General features: G+C 34.6%; 1 protein-coding gene and 1 long non-coding RNA gene across 9 annotated transcripts; both read left to right on the top strand.

The window, feature by feature from the left end:
• LOC110789290 (protein ENHANCED DOWNY MILDEW 2) lies at window positions 1-6,078 on the top strand. 8 transcript variants are annotated; one of them, XR_008931953.1, is made up of 8 exons: window positions 1-154; window positions 494-658; window positions 747-3,468; window positions 4,290-4,389; window positions 4,545-4,573; window positions 4,737-4,890; window positions 5,373-5,459; window positions 5,579-6,078. XR_008931953.1 is itself a non-coding variant. In XM_056841304.1 (8 exons), the coding sequence occupies exons 5-8, from the start codon at window positions 4,478-4,480 to the stop codon at window positions 5,793-5,795; spliced, it is 633 nt and encodes a 210-aa protein (XP_056697282.1). In that variant the 5' UTR covers window positions 2-154; window positions 494-658; window positions 3,371-3,468; window positions 4,290-4,389; window positions 4,467-4,477; the 3' UTR covers window positions 5,796-6,078. The 8 variants fall into 8 exon arrangements, 5 of the variants coding, with proteins under 5 accessions (XP_056697284.1, XP_056697283.1, XP_056697282.1 ...); XR_008931951.1 differs by having other exon boundaries at window positions 4,658-4,890; XR_008931952.1 differs by having other exon boundaries at window positions 4,467-4,573.
• A 1,535-nt stretch (window positions 6,079-7,613) lies between these two features.
• LOC110789298 (uncharacterized) lies at window positions 7,614-13,177 on the top strand. The gene is made up of 2 exons (XR_002533564.2): window positions 7,614-8,740; window positions 12,717-13,177. It is a non-coding gene; the product is annotated as an uncharacterized lncRNA (long non-coding RNA).
• Window positions 13,178-17,578: the final 4,401 nt, after the last annotated feature.

The following is a 17,578-nucleotide window of genomic DNA, read 5'->3' as shown; positions in this document are numbered from 1 at the left end:
CACGTACGGCATGTAACCAGTTCTCCGTACCCTATATAAATAGAGGGAAGGTCACCAATTTTCAGTTCCTCTTTCAGGTACTCTGTACAAAGTAGTAAAGTACACCCTCGCTCCATCTCGTAACGCCTAAATTGTTCTCCCTGCTTTTCTCAAGGTAAATTTCCGTAATTTTGTTCAATTGTTCGAAGTATTCAAGTTTTAATCAAATAATTCTAGTTTTTTTTGTTCCCGTTAATTCTTGATTTAGTTCGATACATTTATATGATGATTCGTGATCATTTTAATCGTATTTTTTGTTCCCTTTTTTCTTCTTCCAAGTCTAATTTTAGCAAATCTAATTTCTAAATATTTAGGAAAGTGTATTTTGTATGAATTGTAGTTGTTTTAAATATCCAGGAAAGTGTATTTGCTATGAATTGTAGTGAAATTGTTCAACTTTATCTATCATGTCTTTACCGTTAGTCTAATGTAGATTCAATTAAATGGTTTGTAGACACTAAGTAATGGCATCTCAAGAGAGGAATCGCAACGAAAATGTAGCAGATGATGTTGAAGGCGGTTCTAGTGATATTGAATATGATCCTGGTAATGAGGAATATGGTGAAGAAACATTTGATCCAGTGTGTTCCCTTTGTGATAACGGCGGAACTCTCATATGGTATGTGTTTCCTCTTCTATCTCATCGTTGTTGATGTTGGAGTATATTGGCCAAATGCACTTATCTATCTTACATAACACTATAACAGGTTGACTCTAGCCGCTGTCAAAACAGGTCATCGGGTCGGGTTTGGGTCGGTCATTCCGAGTATCGTGTCATGATCAGGTCGGGTCGTGTCGGGTCAATATTCCATCCGGGTTGAGTTCGGGTTCGGTCGGGTCAATTTCAAGTCTAGTCATGTCGGGTTTTTTCCTATCACGGATTCAGGTTGGGTTCGGGTCAGGTCATATTTCGGTCAGGTTTGATTTCGGGTTCGGGTCTTATCGGGTCGGGTTTAAGTCGGTTTGTAGTAGGTAATTTCGGGTTCGGGTTTTATCAAGTCGGGTTTAAGTCGGTTCGGACTTGGTTTGGATCGGATAATAATCGGATCAGATTGAATTCAGGTCGGGTAACTCTCGGGGACGGGTCAAACTCGGGTCTGATAATTAACCTATACATTTTAATTATTTTATACGGTTTTTTCATGAAATGCCCCTGAGGTTTCACGAAATTCACCAAATACCCCTGCGTGTTTCAAAATACATAATATACCCCTATTGAAACTTAACGTGCACCAAATACCCTTTGATTTAACGGCCGTTAGTACTCCGTTAGCGTTAATTTACGTTCATACCCTTATCTATCCAATATTCTATATTTTAACTTTTAAAAAAAAATCGCATTTCTTCTCTCTCTTCTCATCTCCTTTGCTGTTTCGATCTCACTCCCAATTCATCAATAGCCATTGATTCACCTCAAATTACCCAGAAATTCGAGCCTCTTTTCCAGTGATATGGTAGTGCAGATGGTGGGAAGTCCGGCGAATCCACAATTGCAGCCGACGAAGGTTGAAGGCTGGCGGCGAGAGGAGATCGAGGAAGTCCGACGACCCATTTTTACCGGAGAAATTCATTGAAATCGAGGAGAGGACTAAGCGCGGCTGCAACGAAGAAAGGAGAAGACGGCGGCGCCTTCTCAATTCTCTCTCCTCAAACCACCTCCTTCTCCCTACCAAACTCCAGACCGCTAAAACTTCTTCACTCATTACAAAAATGGCAGCTTCATCCAATTCTTCTCTAATGTGGTTCCGAAAGGGGATCCGAATCCACGATAACCCGGCTCTTGAACACGCTGCTACAGAGTCGAATTTTGTGTACCCAATTTTTGTGATCGACCCGCATTATATGGACCCTGACCCGAATGCTTTCAGCGAGGAAGTATGAAACTGTAAGAGTGGATGGCTTTGAAAAGGTAGATATAGTGAGTGCTTTAGTTTTCTTTAGTTCTCTTTGTTAAGGAGTATTTTAGAACTGGTTTCAAGAGATGCCTGAGTGCCTGCACTTTTGGAGTTGAGAGGAAACTTAACATGTAAAACCCTTGGTATGACACTATGAAGCCACTGGTAGAAAGTTCGGACGTATTTTTGTTGAAAGTGTTCTCAGCATTATTGATAACATCACCCTTTGCATTCCCCTTGGTAAAGCCTGTGTTGGATTTTCAATGGTTGTTGCTCTAAAGCAGACATAAGAGGTCCATATGAGCCATCTTAGAACTATGGATGATTTGGACTGGAAATTGCCCTATGAAGCCTTCCTCAAAGCTATAAATCAATCTAGTTTCAAGTCTTGAAGCTCCCCAATTTAGAAGCTATACTCATCAGCCACACAATTAAGCCTTACACCCCCTATCTACAAGTTACCTTTTTATGAATTTTCTTAGGTTTACGAGATTTGTATGTTTTGGGCCGTACGTAGAATGGCCATTAAGTGTGGAAGATTCACATAGGCATGGGACATAAGGATCTCTGGTTTTGTTTGGCCATGTGTTTAGCTCTGCTGTTAGTTCTTGTAAAGAATAAGAATAAGTGGTAGTGCATAGATAGATTAGGATTCTCCCTTGCCTGCTCTGTCTAGAGGTCAAGGCAGCAGACAGTTAAGACAAGTTCATCAGGTTGTTCAGATGACACCATGAGACCAAATGTTGATAAGACAGACTATGAGATACCATCTATTAGTAATATTGGGAGGAAGAGGCAGTTTGGTGAGATTAGTAGCCACCAACATCCAGAGCTATAGGAGCAGGTTCTTGGCAAGTTACTATGCAAATTATTCAGCTTTTTATGGAATATAATCCCTGTTTATTGCTGGAAATTTGTTACAAACTGCTCTACTTCATTGCTACGAAAATTAGAACTGCAAACTAGCCGCTAGATTTAAATTATGCAGTTTAAAAGCAGTTTGGGTATTTGATGCAAACAAATTTACAAATAGTTTTATATTGTGCAAAAAGTTTATAAATAGGTGCATTTGGTGAATTATAAACATGACTTAACGGAGGACTAACGGAAAGTCAAAATAGGGGTATTTGGTGAACAATACGAAAAAAATAGGGGTATATTATGTATTTTGAAACACGCAGGGGTATTTGGTGAATTTCGTAAAACCTCGGGGGCATTTCATGAAAAAACCGTATTTTATATTGTAAAATATATTGTTTAACTTATTTTAGAGTTAAATTTTATCGAGTTACAATCGGTTTCGGGTTGAGATCGTGTCGGGTATCGAATCGGGTTCGGGTCATTGTTCGGTCGGGTCAGTTCGGTTATCGGTCATCTTCGGGTCGGGTGTCGGTTTCGAGTTCGGGTGTTACAACATTGGTTATCGGTTTTTTCAGGTCGGGTACAGCTCGGGTTTCGGCTTACCTGTTTTACCGTAATTTCGGGTCATGGTCCGTCACGGGTTCGGTCGGTTCATGTCGGGTTTTCAGATCGGGTCAGTTTTTGACAACTCTACTCTAGTTATATGTTTTAAGTGCAATATATCCAAGGATTAATTAGTCTTTGTTGTGATAAATGTAATAAATTGTTGCCCTGTCATTCAGAAAGCTTACTTTACCTGTTTTCAGACTTTATGATAGTCTGGGTGTGACTAAGGAACTTTGTAGTGAACAATATGATTTGTTTTGGATGACGCCATGAAGGTCGTGTTCTTTCTGTTAGAAACATAGCAGTTATGACTTATGATTTATGAATAATAACATTGCATAGATTTGACAAAAGGCTAATAAGAATATGAAAGTATTAGCAAATGACTAGAATTCAAAAATCATAACTTGAAATAGTACGTGATTGCTTGGTATGAAGGAGCTCATAGCTCTGGCCTGTACTGCATTACGAGCTGAATCATATTTTTAAAAATCACCCTAGCCGAGTAGCCGTACCGCTACTGTTTCGTTGTTGTTCTGTTACCCGCTGCCAATGGGAGCGAAATATGCCCAGGATAAAAGTTATTCTGGCTTCTGTTTCGATCACTTGAACAAATGCACCTCTTGGTGTGACTTAATTGTGAGGAACAACCGCTGAAAGCTAAGGTTTTACTTCTAGTTTGGTTTTTGTATGAGGACTACTTCAATTCCTGTATTTCCTTTTTCTGCTGCCTGTTCCTTCCTCTGCAAACAACCTGGTTTACGTTGTTTCCTGAGTTCTTAATTTAATAAAACGCGGGTAGTAGAAAGGATGGAAAATTCATGTCAGTATCTTGTCTTGGGATTTAGTATGTGTAGTAGAGTTTATAGACTGATTTCCTGAATGCAGTTGTGAAGGAAATTGCATGAGAACCTTCCATGCTACTCAAGAATCCGCTGAAGAGGACTTCGGATGTTTTTCTCTTGGTTTTACTGAGAATGAACTTCAGGTAGGTACTAGTCATTTGCAGTCATTCCAATAGTCTGCTATGGTTTTTCTAAATAATTTATTTTCCTCTAAAATTAGGTATTAGATGTATGCGTCAGTTCATATGTCGAAATTGTCAATATAATTTACATCAGTGCTTTTCTTGTGGGCGGTTAGGCTCTTCTGATCTGCAAGCAGGAGCTCAGGTACTGCTTGCTACACTTTTGTATGGAATTATATATATAATGAGTATCAATCCTCTGACTTTGGTTTACCCTTGTTATATTTAGGTATTTCAATGTGGTAATGCAGGCTGTGGCTACTTTTATCATCCTGATTGTGTTGCTGATAACGAAGTTGCTGCGACAGAGCTAAAGGAGAGTATTCGTGCAGGAGAGCCATTTACTTGCCCGCTTCATTTATGCTTTGTTTGTAGACAACCAGAGGATAAGACTGATCGTAACTTGCACATGGCTGTGTGTAGACGTTGTCCAAAAGCATACCACCGAAGATGTTTACCTGGGTAACTTTTATGCTAAATAAATTTCGTTATCTTTAAGGGCATGCTTGGATTGAGGGTAATGTATTAAAGGGGTAATAAAAGTCAAACTAAGGTAATTAAAGGTGATAATGAGGGGATGAAGTGGTGGCAAAGGGAACAAACTAGTGTTAGCAAGAAGAAAATAAAAGGGAAGGGGGAACAAATACCCTTATCATGGGGGGAATAGTTACCCACCATCCCACTAGGGTGATAATTACCCTCATTTGGGGGGTAATTACTTCCCCCCTTCCTCCCTTCTCCTCACAACACCACCACTACCACAACTTCTCATCACAATACCACCACACCACCCTCCTTGCAACCACCTCAATTCACCTTCATTGTCCTTTTATTATGGTGGTTTGACTTTTATTACCCCCATAATCCATTACACCCAATCCAAGCGTGCCCTAAGAGTTGGTTTAATTACCTTGTGTTGAATTAACGTTCTGTTATGTTATCAGGGAGATTGGTTTTGAGGGCAATTTCCCAAGGGCTTGGGAAGGCCCTTGGGAAGGTCTTTATGCTAACCGAATTTTGATATATTGCTTGTAAGTTGAGTTATATTTATGTGTTTCATTGTTGTTATTGTTTGTGTAAGACCTTTGACACTCGAACATGAGTATGATCAAGTCCGAACTAATAATTTTGTTTCGATGTTGTTAACCAGAGAGCATGAGATTGACGAGTTTCTGGGCACTCCTCTAAGAAACCATATCAACTTTCCTGGTGATGAGCTCGAAAGAGCCATTGTTGCAGACATATCTGCTGGTGCAGGTGCAGGTGCACCTGAAATAACTGGTTGGGAAGATGGGGATAGACCTTGCAGGTGCACCCGAATTAGTCTTATATGTACGCGATGTTTGGGTACAAAACAAAACTGTTAAAAAAACTTGTTCATTAAAATCGATCTCTTTATATACCACAATCGAAAAATATTGAAATTGTTTTTTATCTCGTTATCAATATTTAATGATCTACTACTAAGTAATAGTGAATTGAACAAAGTAATCGTAAATACAGTTTTTTGTATGTTTTTTTTATGGGAAGAATTTCAACTAGGTACTTGGTAGTAAATTGGTCTAACACTCGATAGCTTAGTATAAAAATATGGAGTACTATGTAATGTATTGTGAGATCTGATTAAATTTGTATAGATTAAAATCGGCATAGAGTGTTATGTTATTTTTCTGTTTTTAATTACTAATAACGTATGGCGTCAAATTTAAAATTTTATATTGCAAGATTAATGATCAACTGTAGCACTCAAAATGTGTAGTGAAATAAACATGTTTTTTGACTGTTTTTATACTTGAAAATCACTGATCTCTAGTTAATATTTTGGTGTCTTTTGAGATTCAAACCGTTGAGATTTGATGTGGTTTTGATATGGTTTTGAAATTTGATATCCTTTGGTATTTAATATCCTTTGATACTTATGTCCTTTGATGTTTGATACACCGTACATTAAATGATTGAGATCTTATACAGTTTATGTTTGATGAGATTTAAATTAGAGCTGACATGAAATCAGGTCGACCCATTAATAAATAGGTTGAGATTTTTCCCAACCAATCTGACAGGTTTACTTATACGGGTTGAGATTTTCAACCCAACCAACATGTTTATAAACAGGTTGACTCGTTTAATGTTTTTTTCAAAGTGTAAATAGACTTTGACCTTAAAACTAAAGGGGTAATTTTTCTTTAGACAAATCTTGTAGAAAAATAATTATTCAATTTTGAAGAAAAAAATGAGAAATAAAAGCTTTCAAACAACATTTATGCTATATCCTTGCTTGAATCTTAAATAGTTGCTTGAATATTAAGTAGTGGTGAAATAATTCAACAATAAATATTTAAATCAAGGAAAATTTGTTAATATTAATCCAATCTTTGACCGATTTTCTTTAATTAATCCTACATATGAGATATTATTTAATAATCCGAACTTTTATACCTATTTTCTTTTGATGGGTCACATTGACCGATAACCGGATAAAATTGTCAAAGTTCCTCCACCTTCCCTTCATTAATGTTTTCTTTTTCTTTTTTCTATTTTTTAATTTCCCTTTCTCACCTCTGCTACAAGTCAGTTAATGGCTTCTCAATTTCTCAGTCATCAACTTTCAAAACTAATCCAAGCTACTTCTACTACTTAATTAATACGCATTAAACTAAACATAACTGAAATAAATTATGATTTTGATAATTAAAAACAATGAATTCTAATTTTAAATTCTCCTCTTTCCTCCCTCCACACCATTGTTGATCTCCTCAAGAACCTTCATTTATATAATTATTTTTACAATGCTATTACTTTGAAATTTTTGTTGTTAGTTCTCTCACCAATTTGGCTACAACCATTACTGTCATACCATCCATAACATCCCGCTATGGATTGAATTCAACAACGGCTTGCTCACGGAAGACCGGTGGTCATCGGTGGTGGTTTTGGTCGTGGGTGGTTGTTGCTCGCTGACCGCACATAGAAGGAGAGAGAGCGAGGAGGAAATGGAGAGATGTTCTTCTATTTGAAATCCATAGAACAGTACCACACATTGGGATTAATTTGAGTAAATTGATTTTTGGATTTAAATGAATTGAGAAAAAAAAATTGAATATGTTGGGAGTCCATTAGAGATACATTTAAGAGATATTATACTTGAGATAGATCAATGATGAATTAGAGATACATCAAAGAAATCTCAAGTTAATAAAAACAATGGTGTTCTACGGGATTACAGGAGAGAGGAATATGATAAGGAGTAATAGAACAACCAACTATGAGAAGGGGAGATTGAGGGATCCCGTAGGAGAGAGAAAAGAAATGGGGAACATGGTTGCATTGATTTTGTGGGAGCTGGCTAGCTGGGCAGCACGAGGAAGGAGGGCTTCCTACGGACAGTTGGAGGAAAGAGCAATGGAATAATAAGGAAAAAAATGGATTTTTTGGATAAATTAGAAAGTGACACGTGTACAGGTAACCTTCTATAGTAGGTGTATTACCTGTTGGGACCAACAAAAGAAAATGGGTATAAAAGTTCGGATTATTAAATAATATTTCATATGTAGGCTTAATTAAAGAAAATCGGTCAAAGGTTGGATTAATATTACCAAATTTTCCTTAAATCAATGAAAGAAAGAAAGTTAGATGAGTAAAATCGGTCTTCCAAGTCTAAGAAGAGGCGACACTCGGAGTTAAGAAGGGCTGAAGGGGATCATCGCTTTCTCATCTTCTTTGGTTGTTATTTAAGAAATGACCTTATAAATTTGGTGCTTTAATTCGTTGATGTAGAGAATACGTATATAAAGAACAAAAATGTTACGGACTAATAATTTATGAGATGGGGTAGGGAAAGGTAGATATATGCATTAAGAGAGAAGAGCAGTGACAGTTAGGTGTTAGGTTGAGTTGGTGGTTTGGGGCATGACATTAATTTGATACATTCATTGTTGCCTTTATTTAAAAACTAACACCTAAAACCTATTGTGCGTGACATTAATTTGATACGGAGTATCGGGTCGTTTTTAGATCGAAGTTCTTTTCGCGTGTTGTTGGCCTAGCTAGTTCTTAGGTTGTCTAGTTTGGATAACCAGAAAAATCAATCGAAGTTTGTTCTTCGTGATTGAAGGTCGGGTCGAGATCTCAACGTGGGTGTTGTTTCCATCCCTGCTCTAGCTAATCGCCGCCGTCGATGTTCGTTGGTAAAGGTAACTTTTAAGGTTAGGGTTTTAGTTAGAACCGGAATCACTGGTTTTGTGCGCTTGGAAGATGAAGAAATCAATCATGCCGCTCATTTTACTCATATTGGTCATATTGTCATACAATAGTAAGTGTTTATACTATTCCTATTATTGTTTATTTATTTATTTTATTGATTATTAATATCAAAGTCTAAAATGTTAAGGTACGTTGTTGATCGTGAAAACATGGTGAGAGGAGACCAACTGATTATTAATTTGTTAATTATATTCAACCTCTTACGTTAGTACTTGTTTTTTTTTTTTTTTGACGACACGTATTGTTGTAATGAGTAATGTGGCCGATGAAATACATATTGTGAACAACGTTGGTGTACAACAACTTGGTTGTCAACCGTCATTACCAGCGTGTATACCAAGTAATTGTAAAAATATCTTGTGTCATGGAAATCCAAATGCCAAATGTGTTCAGAGCTTGTGTTGTTGTAAGAGTTAATTTTATATGGAATAAATTTCATTAATAAATTTTATTCAAAAAATAACTTCACATATTTTTTTCTGTTGTCCTTTCGTTTTGATTAACCATTTAACCTATCATGAAAATTTTCATTTTACATATATTACGTATAATTGTATAAGTCGTATAACCTCTAATTTTATGATGACGATTTTTTCGTAAGGGGCTCTTATTTTACTCATATTGGTCAGTGTCATAGCAGGCCCGGTCCTGTACCTGTCCAAGGTGGGACACGGAACAGGGCTTCACCTTCAAAGGGGCCTCCAAATTTGGTAAATCTTGGATTGAATGCAAAAAAAAAAAAAAAAAACAAATTACAACATGTAAATGGGCCTTAATACTTTTTCTCTCATGATTTGTCTTTCCCAAACTCCTCTGGCAGAGATGCAGAGCAAGAAATCAGAAAAGTAGGATCTTTTCATTATTATGAGGTTTTCTGAATCTATACTGGGTATACCATTAAAATGGTATACTAAGGGTAAAACAGTAATTTCATTTGGTATATTAAGGGCTAAATGGTAAGTTCATGTAATAAATTAAGTCTGGCCCACGAAAAATAACATTTATCTTTGACTTGTTAGTACCAAACTATGTTGTTTAGAACCAAAAAAAATGAAACCACGTTACCAAACTATGTTATTTGGTATCACATGAGAAAATACAACTATTTTTCTTGTACCAAACTATGTGGTTTGGTAGTAAATAAAAATGCAGAATATTAGTATACCATTTCAATGGTATACCTAGTATAGATTAAGACTTTCTCCATTATTATAGTGTCAATTTATTTTGTAGTTACACTTTTTGGTTTTTTTTACTTCTTGTTTTGGCTGTCTAATTTATTGTGTTTTTCAATTTGTGTCTAATTGTGGTTGTCTTGAAAAAAAATAGGCCCTATTTTTTAACATTAGCACAGGGCCCCATTATCATTTGGGCCGGGCCTGTGTCATAGTAGTAAGGGTTGATATTATTATTTATTTATTCATTTATTGTTACTACCAAAGTCTAAAAAGTTACAAAGGAAATATTTCATATACTATATATAAAAGAGAGTTGAAGGTTTGAGCCTAAAACCCATTTAAACAGTGGTGTCTTTTGGGATAATTCCTTCCATGTCCCTCCCTTTCCATTCCTCCTTTATTTTCATTTTTTTTTCCTCTCTTTTGCATAATTACGTATGTGAGTGTAAGCAGTGCCCACTCCCTTCTGATTTTTGTTCCTCCTTTTCATACAATCTAGACACGTGTCATCATTGTTTTACATTGTTCATGGTTTGTTGTCACCTTTAGCTTAGGCTTGCAATTTCCATATAAAGAAAAGCATCAAGTTGCTTGCTATCTCCCGGATTAGGCTTATGGTTATACTTTGATTACTGCAATTTTGGTCACTATTTAATGAATGAAATTAAATCGTAACATTGTTTATGCTTATCATATACTATTAAATTGCTAATTTAGATAATTTTCTCAAATAAAGGTTAGAAAAATATTACACTTCTAAAAAAAAATAAGTGTGACCCTACTGGTTAGCAATTGATTTTACTACTAATTAATTTGATAAGTCTAGATCAGCTTTTGGCTAGCGATTTTCTTAGGTGTCTAATTATGTTTCACTTTCTTGCTATTTTTAGAGAGAAATTAGTAGACGGAATTACTACTCCGTCTCTTATATACTGCCCTGTATGGAGTAGTTTGTCACTTAAGATTGAAAATGAGAAATCGTTGTTTAGCAAAATATTATTTTTACTACTAGATTATATCCTATATGCGCACGATTATTCTAAAACTATTATTAATCATACTTTTAATAATTATTTTTCCCCTTAAACTCATGTATAATTAACAAATCTCGAATACATTCATTTAATCATCTAATATAAAATTTCTTTCTACTATGCACTACATATTTTACATGTAATATGCTAATTTGGTCAAAATATTACTCCCTCCGTTTCTTTTTGTTCTTTACGTTTGGTATTTTTCACGCGTTTTAACGATTAATTAATTTGCATCGAGATTCCTCAATTTTTTTATTTAAACAAGATAAATTACGTTTATTTATAATGTTTTCACTTTTATCAAAATTTTGATATTGGAAAATGAGAAAATTTTAATGTCCCAATGGAAAAGTGTGAGAGATTAAATGACTCAATGAATTTAATTGGTTAAAATAATAACGGTTTTTTCATGAAATGCCCCCGAGGTTTCACGAAATTCACCAAATACCCCTGCGCGTTTCAAAATACATAATATACCCCTATGTAAACATAAAGTGCATCAAATACCCTTGGATTTAACGGCCGTTAGTGCTCCGTTAGTATTTATTTACGTTTATACCCTTATTTACCTATATTCTACATTTTAACTTTAAAAAAAAAACTCTTTTCTTCTCTCTCCTCTCATCTCCTCTGTTCTTTCTTACCCATCTTCAATCTCACCCCCAATTCATCAATAGCCATTGATTCACCTCAAATTACCCAGAAATACAAGTCTCTTCTTCCGGTGATTTGGTAGTGCAGGTGGTAGGAAGTCCGAAGAATCCACCATTGCCGCCGACGAAGGTTGAAGGCTGGCGGCGAGAGGAGATCGAGGAAGGAAGGAGAAGACGGCGCGGCGGCAGCTAAGGAAGGAGAAGACGACGGCGCCTTCTCAATTCTCTCTCCTCGAACCACCTCCTTCTCCCTACCAAACTCCAGACGCTAAAACTTCTTCAATTATCACAAAAATGGCGGCTTCATCCAATTCTTCTCTAATGTGGTTCCGAAAGGGATTCTGAATCCACGGTAACCCGACTCTTGAACAAGCTGCTACAGAATCGAATTTTGTGTACCCAATTTTTGTGATTGACCCGCAATATATGGACCCTGACCCGAATGCTTTCAGCGAGGAAGCTTGTTTAATGGACGATTGGCAATCTTGCGAAGATTGGGTTGACGATCACGGAAAACCTAATCTCGTGTTCAACTCTAATCAATTTGGAAAATCACAAGTCCAGGTTACCTACAACCCCCCTCCTGTTTATTATGTAAAATTTGTGGAATTTGTGAAATTTAATTTGTGGAATTTGATGGCATTTGGCATGATAGATTTTGAATGTGGTGCATTATGATTGTAGTCTTGGTTAATTTGGAAAAAAGTTTCACTTGAACAAAGCGGGCCTTTGTGAAATTAGAGAGATAATCATTGTTGTGAAAGAGGTGAATGGTGTAAATGTGTATGATTGTATATGCTTCATGACTTCATGAGTATTGAAGGTCTTAAACTTTTGATAAACCTTTGATAAATGATGACTACGGAGAGCATTACCATTAAGGGTCCTACTTTAAAGTTAAACACTCCTGAGAATGATGATAAGATATCATGGTTTGTGATAAAAACATTTAGTTATGGCCCAAACAGAATTCTGCTCAACCTCGAATTTTCACCTATTGTGTATTTTGCTTTCAAGTATATCTAAGGAGAATCTTGTCTGTTTGATTAAGTGTTGGGGTTGGTACCTCCAAAATCATGTCTCAAAAGCTTCTTGCCTATTCTCTTTAATAGTCATTGGTTTGCCATTGTATCTGAGTTCCAAGATATTGTTTGCAGTTGGCAGGGCAGCACCCAATCTGATGATCTCTGGTTTTGTCATTTTATTATGGCCATCTGATCTTGGTGCTGCTAATGAACTTCTTGGTGCCAACCAACTGCTGTCTCCACAAGCTCATGTCACACCAGTTCAATTTGTTGCTCTTTGTCTCTTGGGCCTAAGGCAAGCTAAGCAACTGACATTTTTCATGCATTTTTAGATTTTGATGTAAAGTGTAAACACAAAATTACTGATAGTATACACAGTTGGTTCAACGAGAACACTAAATTTGTAAGAATGATTATTTTTATTGTGACGAAGCCCACGAAGGTCATATCTTATGTAAGCAGGGCAATGCCTTGTAGTACAAGAGTGATTGTAAATGTTCATTGCAAGGGTATTATTATTCAGAGTATTTGTAAAGCTACTATGCAAATTAATCAGCTTTTTATGGAATATAATCCCTGTTTATTGCTGGAAATTTGTTACAAACTGCTCTACTTCATTGCTAGGAAATTTAGAACTGCAAATTAGCCGTTAGATTTAAATTATGCAGTTTAAAAGCAGTTTGGGTATTTGGTGCAAACAAGTTTACAAATAGGTGTATATTGTGCAAAAAGTTTATAAACATGTGCATTTGGTGAATTATAAACATGACTTAACGGAGGACTAACGGAAAGTCAAAATAGGGGTATTTGGTGAACAATACGAAAAAAAATAGGGGTATATTATGTATTTTGAAACGCGCAGGGGTATTTGGTGAATTTCGTGAAACCTCGGGGGCATTTCATGAAAAAACCGAAATAATAATTGAACACAAATTTTGTTAGAGTACTAAGTCATTTATGTGATAATATAAAGGAAATGTAACGAACATTTTGAAATACCCAAAAAGAAAAACGTAAAGAACAAAAAGAGACGGAGGGAGTAGAAAATATATTTTCCATTAATGATATACCAATTTGACTAAAATATTTCCAAAATAATTGTAAAAAAATTATTATTATGTAGTATCTATTATTGTCATATTCTACAATCCGACATATTTTTTTCTATACATATATAAACCGTTTTTAAGAAATGCAAGAAAATAAATAAGATACTTCGTATATTTTAGGATACATAAACCGTTTATAAGAAATGCATGAAAATAATTAAATAAATAAGATACGTAATATATTTTAGGAATACGTTTTTAGCAGGAAAAAACTGCACCAGAAAATAACATGTGCAATTTCTGATATTTGTTTTAGTATATACACAAACTTTTCAGAAAGGCCGATCTACGATAATATATTGTGTGGCGACTTAAAAGAGGAAGGTTATCCGCACTTATTCTGTTCTTTTAGTTACCCTTATTGATGTTATAAGTTCTCTTTATTGTATTTATAAGTTACCTTATTTTTAAGGCATAGAAACATCTTATTCAAAAATCATTAAATGACAATTTTGGGTTGGTTGGTTGGCTTTTATGGCTTAGTTTATTTGTTAGAAATACTTTTGACTTACTGTATTTGCAAAATAAACAATTATGAGTATTAATTAGACTTAATATGGATTTTGAGTTAGCCTTTTTATTGTTTTGACTAATATGTATGAAGATCATTTTAGAAAATTGGCATGATCCCACTATTTTTAAAACAATCTTAAAGTTAGTTAGGAAGTCACATCTTTTCAATGGTTAAGGTCACATTTATCTTTGAGTAAGGTAACTTTAGTTCTCAAATAAGGCCACTTATATCTTTGGTCTGGTTCACTTTTATATGTGGATGTACAGTAAAATACCATAGATCGGGGGCACACAAAAGTTTTTTTAGTATATACTACGTACCAATCGAAGTTTGAGATTCTTTTTTAACTTTTGCTAATTCGAACTAGGAGTGAGCAAAAAAATCCGAATAAATGGATATTTATATTTTTGATCCGCTATTCGGTTGAATTATCCGTTATTTTTGGATATCTGATCCGATAAAATCGGATTGGATACCGGATCCAAATTTTTGAGGAAAAAACCGGATTGGATAAGGATTACGATTTTTAAAATTTGGATATCCGATCCGAATTTTATAATTTTGTAAAAAGAGAAGTATGGAGACTTAAATAACAAAATAGAAAATTACTTACTTTGTATGATACAAAAAAAAAATATATAATCTATAATATACAAAACATACTAATGAAAATTACCGAATTTAGTTACTTTATGACACTAAAATACGTAGTACGTGTTATATTATTTGTGATTAATAAATGTTGAAATACTAAAGAGAAAGAAATTTTAGGCAAGATAAACTCACGCATATAAGGTTATTATTTTACAATTATCGTATACATGATTTTTGTATGCTAAAAGTTTAATTAATTTATGACGATGATTAGGGAAATGAAGAATAAAAGAGCTTATTAGCAAGGTATTAGTTTTGCATAAATCGGATTCGAATTGTCATACCCTACATAAATAATTAAACTATACCTCCAAGAGTATTGTTGAGCCCGTTACTCTGTTTTGACCAAATTCCACCACGACAATTCCATAATGAAAAATCATCTTAAAAAAGGGGGCTTATTATTTACCGCCCCATTCATTCATCCATATACCCTTCTCATTTACCCTCTTACCTTCCCACGCCAAATCTAACCCCCACCTCCGGCCACCACCGCCAGCCACTACCTCCGGCCACCACCGCCACCATCACGTCGTCGGCTTCAAAATGACCGAGTCTTCACAAGAGGTTTTTTTTTTGTCCGGATTTTTTTTAGAAATTTATGCATTTTTAGCTTGTACCATGGAAGGAGCTAAAAATTTATAAGCCTGTACCATGGTACAAGCTAAATATTCATAAGTCTACATTATTTAAGGTTTTGATTTGTTGTTGCATTTGATTTAATGTAATCGAAAAAACAAAATAGAGACTTATGAATTTTTAGCTCCTTCCATGGTACGGGCTTATGAATTTTAAGCTCCTTCCATGGTACAAGCTTAAACTGCATAAGTCAATACCATGGTCGAAGCTAAAAACTCATAAGTTTATACCATGGTACAAGCTTAAAATTCATAAGCCTGTACCATGATACAAGCTAAAAATGCATAAGTTTCTAATGTATAATAAGGGGAAACAGTGGGGCGGTTTTGAGTAATATGGGGCAGATTTTAGCGCTCCACTAAAAAACCAGTCTATATTAAAAATTATCCAAATATTATTTACTTCATAAAAGAAATGTTATCAATGATATGCTGATGTGGAGATCGGTCGTCTCCTTTTGCATTCTGAATTACTTCGTACGTACTAAATATTTTTAATTAAAAATATGAAATTTTTAATTCCAAAATTCTTGACAACAACATGAAATTTTATATGACAACAGTATGCATGCCACGTCAAAAAATGAATCAGACTACACCATAATAAGATAAATATTATAATGATAAGTTATTTTTAGAGTTGTCAAATAATGTTGCATGTCACCACATGACACCAGTATTGAAAACGCTTATTCTACTTTTAAACACGTGTAAGAAAAAAATATCAAGGCCTATATGAATCTTACACATTCAAATTTTTTGTACTAATCCTTACTACATTTCTTACACTACGCCTATAAATACAAAGATAAAAAGTACAACGCTACCATCCACGTACTATCGAAAGCACAAAATCACAATAACATTAAATTATTACAACCTTTCTTCATATAGTCTTTTTGTCACAACTAATGGCGGAACCACGCAGAGTAATAGAGATAAATATCAAACTAATACTGCACGATGTTTTGATGCAATTAGGATTACCTCGAGCTGATTTGAAATTCATGCAATCACCTATGACGAGATGAAAGCATATATAGATCTACACAGAATTCCAAATACCATTGGATCATTACGATTTATAGGATCATCAACAACACGACTTGGTCCTTCACAACAAAATGCTGCAAGACAGGCAATTAAGTATCTTCAACAAACATACAACATAGACGTTGGAGATTATAACTACTACCCACTGAAATTAGAAGAACATAACCATCAACAATTATTACAACAAATGTCAAACAACTTTTCAAAACTTAAGCTGTAGAACATCTTTTATAAATATATGTACTATCTTTTTAAATACAATGTGTAAATATTTGTACTTAAAATAAAATAACCACAATATTATACATATTTTTGTATCTATAATTTCTAATATTAGTCCAACTTAGTAATTTATCTATTATCTAAAAAATAGTTTATCTTAATAGTAGGTAAATGAACAGATAACCAGGTTGACTATTATCATCATCATTATTTGTGAGTAAACAAATATTAAACATTGTTTTCATTAATTTGTCAGTAAACAAATATTAATCATTATTTTTCATAAAATTAAATGACGATTAAAGGACAAGTTAGTAAACATTTTGATAGACATTTTAACTAAAGTCATCTTTAACATTACCTTTTGATCGGATAACTCATTGAGGTTAGTTCTTTATTGCTATTTTTTTTGAGATATAGAAATATATGGACAGTTAGAGCAATAATATCTAACAACCATTGATTGGAGAAGCAGTTGCAACCATTGATTAACCAAGTTGGCTGCCGCGTGCGTAGCACGCGGAGGTCCAACTAGTTTTATTAAAATAAAACTTCCTACCACTAAAAAATTGATACCTTTTATCTATATAAGGATAATTTTTAATTATTTTGAGTTAGTTTTTGATCCGATATACAATACTTATTGTACACCATTTGTAAATAAGAATTTGGGAAAACATTAAGTCTTTGTGATTAAGGTGGAATACAACATAAGAGTCCAGCTAGTTACTCCGTATTAATCTCTGCTTGTTTCTTTTACGGCAGGTACGGTTGTTATGAGTAATAAGGGCAATGACATGTATA

The sequence above is a fragment of the Spinacia oleracea genome, chromosome 4, assembly GCF_020520425.1.
Source record: "Spinacia oleracea cultivar Varoflay chromosome 4, BTI_SOV_V1, whole genome shotgun sequence".
Taxonomy (NCBI): Eukaryota; Viridiplantae; Streptophyta; class Magnoliopsida; order Caryophyllales; family Amaranthaceae; genus Spinacia; species Spinacia oleracea.
The sequence above is the reverse complement of the archived record's forward strand: the minus strand, read 5'-3'. Positions and strand labels throughout refer to the sequence as shown.